Here is a 15,070-nt window from a genome sequence, read left to right as displayed (position 1 = left end):
TATAACATTTATAGGAGCTATTTTAAAGTCCTTGTCTATTAATTTGAACATCTGGGTCACCTTCTGTTTTGTTTGTTTGTTCAATTTTATTGAGTGCTAATTGGCTGATTATGAGTTATGTTATTGCTAGCTTATATCCATGTTTCATAATTTTGTATTGCATGTTAGACATTTGTATGATATATTGTAGAGTGCACTGTATTATCTTTCGATAAAGATTGTGTGTTTATTTCCTGGCATTTAGATAAATAACTAGTAGATCTTCTTAATCTTTTTAGGGTATGTGTGTGTTTAGGTCTTGATTATCTTGCTTCTGTCTTTGATCCAGGGGGTGAGGGGATCTTATTTACAGTGTGGTCATTAACTCTAAACTGTGGCTGTTCTGAGGTCTCCAGTGAATGTCAAATATCAAGGTCTCTCCTTTCTGGCTTGTCTGCAACTTCAGGATATTCCAGCCCTGCACAACTTCTTGTATCTCTATTGAGCTCTCAGTTCTGTAGTAGCTGCTCTAAGCTGGGCCTTCGGGAGTCTTATCCTCAGCATGTTCAGTCCATCCATAAGCCCAAGATCCTTAGGAAATTCCCATATAATCTCCTGACCTCCATTCCATCAGGTTTCTTTTCTCTGGCACCTTGATCTACAAATTCAAGTCCCTTTAGCAGTCCTAAACTCCAATTTCTGCCTCCACAGTTCAAAATAACCACAGTGCTGCAGTTCAGCTTCCCTCTCCATTCCAGGTTTGGAAAGGATGCCTTGCAGAAAGCCAGGATCAATGTAGTACTTACCTCATATATTTTCATTCTCTCAAAGATCAAAGCCCAGCAATTTCAGTTGACACATGCCTGGAAACTGTTGCCTCATATTTTGTCCAGTATTTATAATTGTTACATCAGGAAGTTAAGTTTGACTGGTTATTCTGACTTCATGAAAGTTGACACATGGAGTTTTAAAAATTGGAAAATTGGGGGCACCTGGGTGGCTCAGTTGGTTAAACATCTGCCTTTGGTTCAGGTCATGATCCCAGGGTCCTGGGATCGAGCCCCACGTCATGCTCTCTGCTCATCAGCAAGCCTGCTTATCCCTCTCCCTCTGCCACTCTCCATGCTTGTTCTTTCCCTCTCTGTCAATCTCTCTCTGTAAAATAAATAAATAAATAAATAAATAAATAAATAAATAAATAAATAAATAAAATCTTTAAAAAAGTAAATAAAAATCAGAAAAATTCATGTAAATATATTTTGTCAACCTTACTTGATAATTTCCAGGGCCCTTTAGAGTATTCATAATGACTTCCCAAAAGGCATAACAATGGTTACATTGAAATATGGTAATTTGAAAATATATCTACTTCCATCCTTATCCCCAGGAAGGAAAACAGAGGCTGAGGCACCAGAGGCACTCTTCCTCTTTCGTGAATTGCTGAGGGTATTCAGTGTACTTGCCTCGATGTGCAAACTCATAGTTATAGACTGTGTACATGCTTGCTTCCCAGGAAACAATGGTGTTTTTAATGGAGAATCACACTGTTCCCTCAATATCTGCTCTCTGTCTCTAGAATAATCAGAATTCTGGAAATAATTCTGATAATAGTGATCTGCAATATGATATATCTTCTTACCCACTGGTCTCTCCAATTTCCCATTCCTACCTCACTTCTTTACTTGTAAGCTTTGGGCTAGAGGCTAAGTCAAATGGCTGTGTGGCATTATGCCTCATTAGGAGGTGTTAAGAATCTGAAAATCATATAATTTAACTCAGATTGATAAAAACATCCTCTATCAGAAAAAGAGAAATAGATTTATCTGGTTCCTCTGTTAATAATGGCCAAATTGAGCCTTAAGCAGCATTGCCTTGATTAGCCTATTACAGGGAAAACACATTTTTTGAATTCTGTAAGTAGAGTGACTTTTCTCAACCTGCTGCTCAGGCTAATCCTTCTTGTTTGTGATATCAGATATAACCTAAGAAGTGTAACTAGCAGTAAAGTGAGTGATATGCCAAGTACCGTGTTAGGCACACCTTTATTGTCTTATTGATTCAACCTTATAGTGAAGATATGATTGGTATTAACTTATAGATAATACAACTGAGCTTCAGAGAAATTAATAACTTGTCCAAGTTGAAAAATTGGGAATTTGAATCTTTATGTCTGTCTACCTCCAAAATTGTTTCCAATATACCAAAGTTTTCATTATTTTATGATGATTTAAATTTACCTTGTTGTCCTGTAAGATATTGCAAGGAATGTGTTAACAAAACAGCTTTATTTTTAGAGAAATTATCTCAGTAGTTTTCCAGTAAAAAATTATCCCAAAAGTATATAGATAAAGATTCCATATCTGCTGAGTTTTTTTTTAAGTTATAAAATTAGATTTGTTCTAGTCAAAGCAACTCCGTTTTTTAAAAAATGCTTCGCTTGAGATAACGTATTTTAGCATTTTTTGCCTCTTGTCAGGATGGGAAACAAAAGTTCTCCTGCTTGACTTAATATTATTATGTCTGGCAACACAGTTGACAGAACAACTGCTAATATACCAAGGATTCTCAAATTCGTACATCTGAAAGCCATTAAGGAAGTCAGCAAACCAGAAGCTTCACATCCAAATATTCAAAGGTTATACCCGAAGGGACTCTCTATCTCTGGAGTTTTGGACATAAATCATGTGGCAAGAATCATCAAAGTTTTTGTTTCTTTCTTCCTTATATACAACCCAATAAAAAGGTAATGCAGTAAACAGGGGAGGTGCTTTTGTACATGAAAAAGATTTTATTTTTTAACTGGAAAGGAAAAAAATCAAAATGAGAAGGCCCTTGTATCTAGCATATGTTTGAAAAGTCAGTAATTTCTACCTACCGTAGAGTCGTCATAACTACTTATATAATAGCAAAGTTTGTTTACTCTGATTACATTTTCTATTTTGTTTTCCTAATAAACAATATATTACCACAAGTTTTAGTAAGTAAGCACTGTTTTTTTAAAATAACTATATCTTATATGGACTCCTTAATTTCAAGAAATTATTTAACTATTGAATATGAATGATAAGGCTATGGAAAGTTCAAGTCAAAAGGGGCATTTGAGATTGCCTAGTTCAACAAAGTTCTCGTTTACACTTAGGGGATCAAGTGACCTAAGACAGAAAGTGATCTTCCCAATTTGAACAGATTATAGATATATAGGAATAAAAATCCAAGTTTCTTGAAGCTTTTTCATCAAATTATTTTGACTCAGAGTAGATTTTTTTTTAATTCCAACAACTATGGAATACATGGAATATGAGGGAAATTAACAATCATGGTGCTTACCTTCATAGAGCTTAATTCATATGTAATATGCCAACTAATGTTAACTTATGGAGAAAAAAAAAGCAAGGTAAAGGATTAGAAAGTGAGGAGGAGGTGCTAAATTATGTAAGGTAGTCAGGGAAGCTCTCTGAGATAGTCAGATTTGAGCAGTGACCTGAATGAAATGAGACCAAACTGTGTTACATGAAGACATTTTCAAGAACCGAGGATCTCAATTGTGAGGGACTTGAAATGGTTATGCTTGTTTTTGAGAAACAGCAAGGAGACCAGTGGCTGCAGTGCAGTGAGTGTTCATTCATTCATTGTGCATTCATCCCATGGAATATTGTACCTAGAGCAGTCAGGAGGAAATTGAGATCTGCAAAGAACAGGATGAAGGTAAATTGTAATTAGGCTCCATTTATATTAACTATACAGGATTATACAAGTCATGTATTCCTAGTTAAGTTGGGAAGCATACATTTTGCAAGTATATCCTGAGCTCAAGTAGTATTCCAGCTTTCCTTGTCATCTGGTTGGAACCGCTGGGTGTTGTTAACTTTCCAGGACAAGGCAGGGTGAGAAAGTATTTGAAACGTGAAAAATAATTGGTCACATAATGACTTGTACAACACTAGAACAAAAAAATTTGTTTTCTGTCGCAAATGCTGCTGAGAAAGTGAGTTCTCCAAAGTAATTTCGGAACCCTATCAAGGGTCATGTTCATATTCCACTGAAATCCAGGTCAGATCAAGCTGAATAAACTTAACATTTGAAAAGATTTTTTAACTTATTTTCTTTAAGATTTGGAAAGATTCTAGAGTAATCAGTGTGAAAAGTAAACAGCATTTCACATATCTGCATACATAATGTACATGTGGAGATGTTTGTTTCATCAACAAATAGTTCTACAAGCGTGGCTGTGTAGCTACAATGAACTGATTGCTTGGGATAATAGATATAAACACACTTCATGAGATGCAATATGACTACTGGTTAGTCTTTCAAAGATAGAACACATCCTCCTTATTACACTTGTTATTTACTCTGCTTTCATTCTCTGCACTGGATTAGGGTAGTCTAGGGTTTTATCACCTTTGGCTTTATTCTGCTTGTCTCAATTACGCACTAGATTTATTGTCATTCCAAACACACTTTTTTTTAACCTCATATCCTCTTCTGAATATATGTGATTGCCCAGATGTTTGCTGAAAGCTTTAGATAATTTTTTTTTAAAGCATGTGTGTATGTGTAATTTGTTTCAGCTATAATGGGAACAATCTATGTAGGGCAACACTTAACCAGTAACAGGTTCCTGGATACTGGAGTGGATGCAAACTTCTATGACAAAAACACAAAATTGAGTGTCTAGTTACATGATTAAATGCATTTTTCTTGCAATAAGTAAAAAATTAAGAAGAATAATGAGTTGTAGTTTTTGTAAATTTTAAAAGTTTACAACCTGTTTCCATGTCCTTCATATTACTTTTCTTAACTCAATTTATAGTTGCACATGTGAAATCCAAAGAAGTTTAATCACTTGCTACTAGGTACGGACCCAGGAGCAAAACTGATTTTTTTACTCTAAGTATAAGACATTTCATTTCTCATTTACACAAAAAGAGGGATAATAGCAACTATATTGTAAATTCTTTGATGTCCACCTTTGTATTTGTATTGAAACTATGTAAATAGTGGAAAGGTTGCACTTAGAATGATTGTCCAAATTTGCTCAGTGTTCATAACGTTTCTCTCACCATTTCTACAAGGCTGTCTTTGTCCCCACAGAAGTGCCTGTACTCAGCGTCTGACATTTTTTTCCACCTGAAATGTTTTGCCCTAGCCAGGTATTTGTTGCCTCATTTCCGAATTCTGACTCTGCAAAACCCCCTTGGATTGAGGTTAAATGGAATACTTCACTTGACTTTTCATTTCCAATTAGAATCTGGGTGCTCTGTCTGGGGTCCACCTTGCCAGGTCAGAAGTTCAAGACCCAGTCCCTGCCTAATGCTATTCCTGGCTCATGTCCCTTCCTGATATCCTGGATTTTTGCTGTTTCAAGAGCAGACTTTAAACAATTGTGAAACTCAATAGAGACCTCAGAGCTCATTATTTGCTAAGTAAAAGTGTTATTTTTCTCATATATAAAAGAAAATGTAGTAATTATCTTTGATGGAAGTGGGTTTTATGATGGCTCGTCTCAAACTGGCAGCTTGGCATCAAATGCAGCCTTGGTTATGCAGTAGAAAGCAATGTATGGCATTGCAAAAAGTATTGAACCAACAGCCAGGAGCTCATGGTCTAGCTCAGGGCCTGGATCTCCCTGTAACTTCCTATGACTCTCAGAGCAGTTATGTTACTTTGTTTTTGTTTGGTTTGAGAGGGGCGGGGGGGTGCACAAGCTCACGCCCAGAGGGAGAGAGAGAATCTTAAGCAGGCTCGATGCCCAGCACTGAGCTGGATATGGGGCTTCATCTCAGACCTGACTTCATGACCTGAGCTGAAATCAAGAGTCTGGCCCTTAACAGACTGAGCCACCTTGGGGGGGCCCCTTCAGTTACTTTGTTAAAGTCACCAAACTATCACCAAGCAGATTTTATCTATCTCTGAGTTTTCATGTCTGTGAAGTATACTTCTAAATAAAAAGGTTGTGTCAACATATGATGATATATGTATACAATTCCTTGTCCCATATATCTTCCTTCCTTATGTATAATTTAGTCATGAAACTTTCAAGAGTCCCTTAGTATCTAGGGTTGACTAGTACTGAGCTAGGTCTAGAAACAAAACCTGTGAAATTATTTTGATTAGTCTGTTTTTTAAAAAAAATATAGCTAGTAAATATATAGTAAAAAAAAAAATATAGCTAGTACAATCAACAGTAAATTTTAGCGTTTTCTAAGTCCTGCAAGAAAACCAGAATTTAAAAGTATCTTATAAATTAAATCTGAATCACTTTGTTTCCTCTACATGGCAGTGATTAAACTTTGTCCTGATTATGTTGAGACAAGGTTACAGAAGAGCCCCATAGGCCCATCACTTACTTCTGTGTTGCCAGACAAGGAATATACAATAGTTTTATTTTTTCTTCGTTTTCTCTAGTCACTTTGTTTCTCTGATTCTTTCTTTTTTTATTGAGATAAAATTCACATACCATAAATTTCATGTTTTTAAAGTGTATGTTTCAGTGTTGCTTTTTTCCCAAGGTTGTACAAATATCACTACTATCTAATCTCAGGATACTTTTATCTCTCCAAAAAAAAAAAAAAAGTAGTCGCTCCTTACTTACCTGACCCCCAGCTCTCGGCAGCCACTAATCTAGTTTTTGTTTCTGGATTTGCCTCTTCTGGACATTTCGTATAAAGAGAATCCTACAACATATGGCCTGGGGTGTCTGGCTTCTTCCACTTGGCGTAATGTTTTGAGGTTCATTTAGGTGGTCACATGGGTCAGTCCTCTGTTCTTTTTTGTGGCTGAATAATATTCCATTGTGCATATGGGCCACATCCTATTTATCCATGCACTCATTGATGTATGAATTGTTTCCACATGATGAATAATGTGCTGTGGACATCTGTGGACCTGTTTCTGTGCAGATACGAATGTCCAGTTCTCCTAGGTACATACCTAGAAGTACAATGGCTGGCTCCTAGGGTAATTGTATGTTTAACATTTTGCAGAACCACCAAACTGTTCTCCACAGCTGCTGTATTATTCGCATTCCCACCAACAATATAGGAGGGTGATAGTTTCTTCATAGCCTCACCAGGACTTTTTATGATCCATTTTTTTATTACACCCTTCAGAGCGGATATGAAGTCATACTGCAGAGTCTTTTATTTTTCTGATTCTTTAGCCACTAGATTTACTTAAAATTGAGAGTGTCCTATGGCATTATATTGTTATTATAAATATAGTATAGATAGATACGTATATACTTATTATCAATATATAACAATAACATATACCATCTGTATTATATATATGTGTGTGTATAATGTTCACAATCGCCTTTCCATTCCCCTTCCCATCATTTCAGTCTCATTTTCTTGCTCTATAATTTTAGAACCATTTAAAACCAAGAGAGCCTCTTAAGCAGTGTCTTTTTATCACTGAAGGCTTTCACCAACACCCATCGATGCATCACTGAGCTTCCTGCAAATGAATCCGGGGGACTAGTCTGTGAGTATCACCTAGAAGGACATGTTTTCACCCAGCGTTAGTCCCGCATATTCCTCAGTAACTTAACTGCAGGTGTAATGCGTTAAACCATTGGAGCCTTACACATAAAAGTTACGAGGAAGAAGTTTTTCCAGTACATCGTGAAGACAGCAGTGACAATTCTGAATGTGTTTCAAATATAGAATTCTTATTTACATGTAGTCGAAGAAGATGTCATCACATTTGTTTTTCTTCTGCTTATCTTAGAAGGGAAGGTATTTCTTCGTTCCATGAAATATATTTTGTCCATTTGACATGTTAGGATTTGATTTCATTGTATTGATTATAAAATCTCATTATAAGTCAGTAAGCAAGACTCAGGCAGGAAAGGTGATCTTGAGAGGCAGTGATTGTGAAGCATGAAATGTGAGTTCTGGCACTGATGCTGTCATGTGTGTGGTGTGTGTGTGTGCGTAACTTGAATTGATCAGATAACCTTTTGGTTATCTTACTTACCAACGATGAGGTTGAAGTAGAGGATTTTTAAGGTTCCTTCTTGAATTAAAACTCTTATCCTATGTTTCATTGAAGACCACACAATGTAGTAGTAATATTTTTTCTACTACTTATCCTTGGGTGTGTTATCTGAAATTTTGATTATTAAGTTTAAAAAATGTTAGAAGAGATTAAATGAAAAGTTACTGACAGTAGGCAAAGAGGTGATATACCTGTGATTTTATGGAACAAACTTTGACTGCATAACAGATCCATGTACATATAAGCTGGTCCCTTCAAAAACATCGGTGAGCCTGTGTGTGCTGTGGTTGTGTTTGATTTTGATTCCCAGGGATACACTTTACATGATAAGGGCCACTAAAATGTGTAGTGGTCAATCTCTTAAATTTACAAAATATTTTACTGGGACCAAACCTGGGCACAGCCTTGAGTAATGTTAGCCCGATAAGTGATTCAAGCCTAATGGTTGTGTTCTGTGAAGTAAGGTTTGTTTAGCAAGGAAATCTTGCTTCTTGATGTTGATGAATCTTTGTAACCAAGTGCCATTGGAAACTGTGTGCAATTGCCTCTGTTTTGTTCTTAATACAGGACCTATATTTCAAGTTCATTGCATTTAAGCATTTGCCAGTTCACGTTTAAATCCTTTCTCTCTTTTATATTTTCTTTTTTTTTTTTTCAGGATGTTTTCACTCCAGAATGCAAATTTAAGGAATCTGTATTTGAAAACTACTATGTGATTTATTCTTCCACACTGTACCGTCAGCAAGAATCAGGCCGAGCATGGTTTCTGGGACTCAATAAAGAAGGTCAAATTATGAAGGGAAACAGAGTGAAGAAAACCAAGCCCTCATCACATTTTGTACCAAAACCTATTGAAGGTATGAAATGAACTTCTTTTATTTTTAGGCCCTGATTTCTGTGTGTTGATGCCTGTTTTGCTCCTTGTCCCTTGCTTGGTGGGGTTTACTTAGAGTGCAACAGAGCAAAACAAAGTTTCAGAAAACAGAGTAGTACCTCTTCCTTAAAGAGACCCAAAAAAAAAAAAATTCTATTACAAATACTTAGCACGTATTAAAACAACTGCTTGAATACAGAAGTTAGAAAATTCCTGAAAGTAGAAAAATAGTGCTTGTTACCAGTTGGAATGTAATTTCCTTCTCTAGTTGAACACAATAATTTAATTCCTCAAGCTACACTCTTGAAAAGCCAATCATGCTATTATAGTGCTTTAAAGATTGCAAAAAGCCTTTAGAGATATGTTTATATCCTAATCTATACATCTTTGTGAGCAAATCTAACAATATGGTGTATTAATTTTTCTTTGTATTTTCTAAGGAAAGAAAATAGTATGCTATTTACTGTGATCAATAAATATTTATCCTTCTCAATTTTATCCTTCTCAATCCAGCCTATAACCTCCCCTCTCATGATCATTTAATACAGTGTTCACTTATTTAAGGTTGATTGGTGGAATAAATAATTTTATGCTAAGGAAACCCCTTTTGGACGACTTGTTCCTTATGGAAGATGAGAATATACCATTGGGGTAACCACTTTTGCTGTATTCATTCAAGCTCTTTAAGACTGGCTAAGAAAATAGCAATAACCGAGACATTTACTGATAACCTTCATTTCTGAAAGTCACATTATAATCACTTAAAAGATTAGTTCAGCTTCCTTGTCTGTGGAAATGAGGCGATGGAGGCAGCACATGACAATTCTGTGACAGAGCCAGGCTTTCTGTCCCCTAAATATCTACAAGGCATGTCAGGTCCACCAGTGTAGTGTCACAGCGCCTGCTGCACACTACAGAAACAAACAGTCAGTCAACAAACATTTGTCAGTCAACACTGTGTAGGAAGCACTTGGGGGAAATGTGACATTCGAAGCTCCGAGTGCCTTTCAAAACTGCCTTCACACCCTGTGCTTTTAACCACGCAAAGCCGATCTTTCCTTCTTGTAATCTATTTTCATTATTTGGGGACACATGTAGTTCTTTGGCCCTCCTCTCCCCACAATGTCCATCCACTCACATGCCTGAATATGCCGATTAGTCTTTGTAACGAACGAATCCAAGAGTCACTACTTCTGTGGGGGCCTGACTGTCTTCAAGTAGAATTAAATATTCTGTCACCTTATCATTGTATACAATCCTCTCCCCTAGAACTGATCACATTGTATTAAATTTACCTGTTTGCCACACTGTCTCCTCTTCTCCATGGCTTGATCGTTTTTTGAATGTGCAGAACAAGGTTTATTTTTTCCTCATATATCCTTGTTGCTTGTATATTATCTTGCATATCATAAAGAGACATTCAATAATCTGTTGTCAATTAATAAGTGAACACACAAGTGAACAAATGAATAGGTAAGTATGAAGGCAAAGAAGAATTCTATATGCTGCAGATAACCTTATAATATTCTTAGAGATATGAGATATGCGTATTAATGGCAACAGTATAACGTAAAAAGTGATGTATTTCATGTTGCTGGAAATGATATTGGGATTTAAGGAAAGACCTATCACTTCCACCAAAAAAAAAAAAAAAAAGATATTGAAAAGTTGATTATTTAAATGTAATTTTAAGGTGAGGCCAGGTTCAGAGCATTAGAGATGAGAGGTGGAGATCAAGCAGACAAAAACACTCCAGGTGCAGTGTGAACAAACTGTTAACACTTTCGCATCATTTGTTATTGGAGCGTAATTAACATTATATGTTATACATAAATATAATATACACGTTATGTTCATTCCAGCGGTACAATATAATGATTCAACAATTCTATACATTTCTCAGTGCTCATCAGGATCAATGTACTCTTAATCCCCTTTATCTATCCCACCCATTCCCCTACCTACATCCTCTCTGTTGCATCATTTTTATTTGCACATTTAAATAGATTTTGTTGTGGTTGAAACAAAAGTAGCACATGCGCATTAACAATTTTTGGAAAATTCAGGAAAGTATACAGGAAAGGAAAAATCCACATGTTTTGTTCGGTGTTTTTATGGAAATGCTTTTCACACTGATCCCCCCAAAAGAGGAAAACACATCTCTAACCTACCCTCCTAATCATGACTGCTGTCTGCACTTTGGCTAGTCAAGCTTCTTCAGACTGTGTGACCATGTACACATTTCCCAGAGTAATGGATTCATTGACTACATTCTTAGTCCCAGGGCTGCCTCAATTCTATATTTATTGCTGCATTTCAGTACAAATGTAGGAAGGGACCACTAGACATTCCTAATTGTTTACTTTAGAATTAGATTTGGTTATGTCCAATACGAAACCCATGTTAAGAGCAGCTTAATCAGACAAAGTTTTATTCTCACCAACCAAATCAAGAAACCTGCCATCCAGGGCCTGTTCTGTGGCTCCCCAGTTGTTAGGGACCTCAGCTATGTCCATCTGAGTGCCGCTCTCCCTAGCGTGTTGTACAAGTGCTCTCTGCACTACCAACACAACCACACAATGACCCTGGTTCTACTCTTACCCCCATGATCCAACCAGAATCCTCATTCCAGTCAGAGGGAGGAAGAAGGGATGAGAAAGACGGAAGCAAACCCTGTGCCAGCGTTCTCTTCAAGAAGCTCCCCATTAGCCGCCATAGCACACTTAAATCCCAGGGACTGCAAGCCAGTCAGGTGGTCTCACTTAGGTGCAGGGAAGCCTAAGAAGGTAATGCTTCTGCTGGATGGCTACATGCCAAATAAACGTCCCGTTCTTTTGAGAGAATAGCAGAATGGGACTGGGACAGAAGAGCCTCTGCTTCAACCTGCCATCATCTTAACTTTAGAACAGCCCTGATTTCCTAATTTTCTTATTGATAGTGTTTGGTTCATTGTTTTGTTTTTATTTTTTCTTATTTATTGATGTTTTAGAATGATTTTCCTTTTGCTCTAAGGGGGAAAACAAAGTCCATTCTAAATCAGATTCACTAATACTTGGATTTGTTTCCGAGGTCTCTTTAGATGGTGGCAATGAAAGCTTAGGTGTTGGAGTATATGGGATATGATAAGAATCACTTCCAAAGATGAAAGCAAGAATGCAATTGTTTCAGAACAAAGACCTTTTAATTCCCTAGAAATGTCTTTGCCTTTTGTCGTTGAGAACAAGGTTCACTTTTTTGAACAAATTAGTTAACAGTTCTATAAATGCTTACTCCACACAGGTATTGTGCTAAACATGTCTCAGTTATCCCCTTTTATTTTTCATTCCGTTTCTATGAAGTGGATTCTAATATTATCCCCATTTGACAAATGTGGAAAATGAAGCACAGAGACATTGAGTAATTTGTCCCATGTCAAGCAGCTTGTAAGTGGCAGAGGCAGAATTCAAGCCAAGGCATTCTGACTCAAGCACGTGCTTAATCTCTGTGAAGACTAGTGAAACTGCTTACAGTCTGAAGTCTGAAATGTAACCTCAACATAGCATAAGACCCTAGCAAATGCTTTTGAATACATGTCTCCTATATGCTTCTCTCCTTTTTAAATCTAGCATATGCTTGGTCACTCCTTAGAAATAAAAGCCTTTTCAGATTCATGGAGAACTTCATGTTCTTATATTGTTAACAGACCCATGAAATTCCTCAGTTCTCCCACACCTTGTTTGCACTTCGATACCATTATTATAATGCAAAAATATGAACAAATTCCCAGTGATTCTCCATGTAGCTATGCTTTATGTTATCAAATGATGTAATTATATAATCGCTATTAGTATCAAAGATATGTGCACTTGAGGTTTTATTAGGCATTATTCTGCTATGCAGCAAGAACTTCTTTCTCCTCGCTAGGATCCCCAAAACTACTCATGCTACCACTACTACTATTACTATTACTAGTCTTACTGCATCTATATACAGTTTACTGTTTACTAGGCAGGTTGCCTATGTTACCTTCATTAAACCTCACAGCAGCCTTATGTTATTACCTTCATCTTACAGATGAAGAGACCAAATACTTAAAGTAATTAAGTAAGTACGCACGCCCTGGCCAGTCACAGGACTAGATAAATACAGAACTGGGATTGCAGTTTAGGTAGCCTGCTGCCAAAGCCTATACAGCTACCCCCTACCCTATATTGCCCTTCAATCTGAAGTAAGCCTGTGGATATGCTAATAATTGGAAAAGTCAGTGAGAGCAAAGCAGACATGTTATACCATGATACAACTTGAGTAGTAAGCTAGCTCTAAACCATGCAAAATGGAGACAGGTGTATATGATATGACAAGATAAATCCATAGTGGTAGGTAATCAGATAAGATAGTTATGGGAATGCCATGTTAAAACTAGGCAAGAAAGGATTAAGAAGACATCACTTCTTTTTTGACGAATTTTAACAGGCTTCATTTCCTACTCTGCAAAAGAAAAACATGGAGCAGATAATTCCTAAAGTTCTTTGACAGTGACATTCTGTGCATTCTTTATAAGCACTTTATTGTAAAATCATGTTTCTTCATGTAGCCTACCTTAGGATTTATAAATAAGATGATTCTAAACACATTTCCTTTATTGAATTATTAAATGAGTAAAGTACAGTTTTATGAGCTATTCCCATAATGGATGATTTGTAACTTTTTTCTAAAAGGACTAGGATGAAAAACATTCTAGCCATACTCATTGTAAAGAAAGTATTAGGTAATATTTTTTCCATAGGACAATTATAAAGCACATAACTAGAAGACACTTTCAGAAAAGAAAGAAAATGATGGCTTTATAAGAGGTTGGCCATATTGCTGGCTAACTGGAAAGGTTGTCAGTTATCTTTAGTTTTTAAAGGAGTTTTTATAAACCTGTAAACCCACCACTGTAGTGTTACCAACAGAGTCCAGTACTGACTGTGGACTGTAAATGTCCCCCTTCCCAGGGACAGGGAATTGACCACTTACAGGGGGAAAGCCAGAGAAGGTTTGTTTTGTTTTTCAAATAGCTCTGTCTTTTCCCCAGTCTTGATGTTGATATAATTTTGAATGTCGGGATTCCCAACATTAAACTCTGCCAGTTCCAGGATCTTTAAGTCCTGCACTGATTATAATAATTACCCACCAGCCCCTTTCCCATCCCGGTCTCACTTTCCATCCTGGGTTTAGAACACAGGTGGTGTTAATGAAGGGTTGCAAGGCCATCTATTCAGACAGATGGATGGACTTGATATTTAAACCCATTACTATGTACACTTGCATGTCAACCTTTACTTACATGGGTCCCCTCCCCTGGAATTTAAGACAACAGCACAGGATTCATGATTCCCAGTTTTGCCCTTTCAGAGCATTGTTCACACCACAGATAAGTAACTCCCCCAGATTTAAATTGTCTTGGTGGTAACCTCCCCCTTTCGCTTTAGATACAGCAGCCAAATACTCTTCGACAAAGAACAAGATACAGTCTCCTCCTTTTCTCCTCCCTCCTCCAAGAAGCTCATTACTCAGCTCCTGCAGGTGGTTGGGTATTCAGAATCTAGTTCCTTCCTCCTGAAAAGAATGTGTGCATTTTCCAAAGATTTAAGCTTCAAGAACTTAATCCTGGGGGGAGAAATATGTTTCTACAGTAAAATTAGTAAATATCAGTTGAGAGTCATTGCTACAGAAATATTAAACTCTAACAAGTAACATTTGCTAATTTCCACCTATATGTTTCCCAGTGGGGAGACGAGACACACACACACATACACTCACACACACACACAGGTATAAATTATCCATTTTTCTTGTTGTAATTGTTGATTTAAGCCAGTGGAATCGGATTTAAATGCCAGCCGTGTAACATTGAGCGGTGTTTACCAAACATCAGTATCCGAACTATTTGGAGCTACAAATTCTCAGGCCAGATCTCCAGAGTGTTCTGGTTTTATTGTCCAAGTGATTATGATGGCAACCAGGCCTAAGACTTAGTGTTCGAAACTGAATTCGGTGATTCTAGGCTTATTTTGATCAGGTCTGGCCATAGGCAATTATTTAAACTTATTCAGATTATTGTGATCAATATTGGACTAAGCCTACTCTAACATAGAGTAAATTGTCACTCTGACACCATGAAATTGCATATATTAAACACGTTACATTTTGCCATTTCCTACTTCTATTAAGATGGCTGTATTCTAGTGC

The 15,070-nt window shown here is 36.8% G+C and overlaps 1 protein-coding gene across 2 annotated transcripts in view; it reads left to right on the top strand.

Annotated features, from left to right (window-relative positions):
* FGF12 (fibroblast growth factor 12) overlaps nt 1-15,070 on the top strand; it is a 537,364-nt gene that overhangs the window by 506,194 nt on the left and 16,100 nt on the right. For both annotated transcript variants that reach the window (XM_087861515.1, XM_045811242.2), the window contains one exon: nt 8,642-8,840. In XM_087861515.1, coding sequence (XP_087717641.1) covers nt 8,642-8,840 — 199 coding nt within the window. The remainder of the gene's footprint in view (nt 1-8,641; nt 8,841-15,070) is intronic.

Source organism: Ursus americanus, chromosome 4 (assembly GCF_024610735.1).
Source record: "Ursus americanus isolate L20-20 chromosome 4, mUrsAme1.1.p, whole genome shotgun sequence".
Classification (NCBI taxonomy): Eukaryota; Metazoa; Chordata; class Mammalia; order Carnivora; family Ursidae; genus Ursus; species Ursus americanus.
Note: the sequence above shows the minus strand (reverse complement) of the source record. Positions and strands in the feature narration are given on the sequence as shown.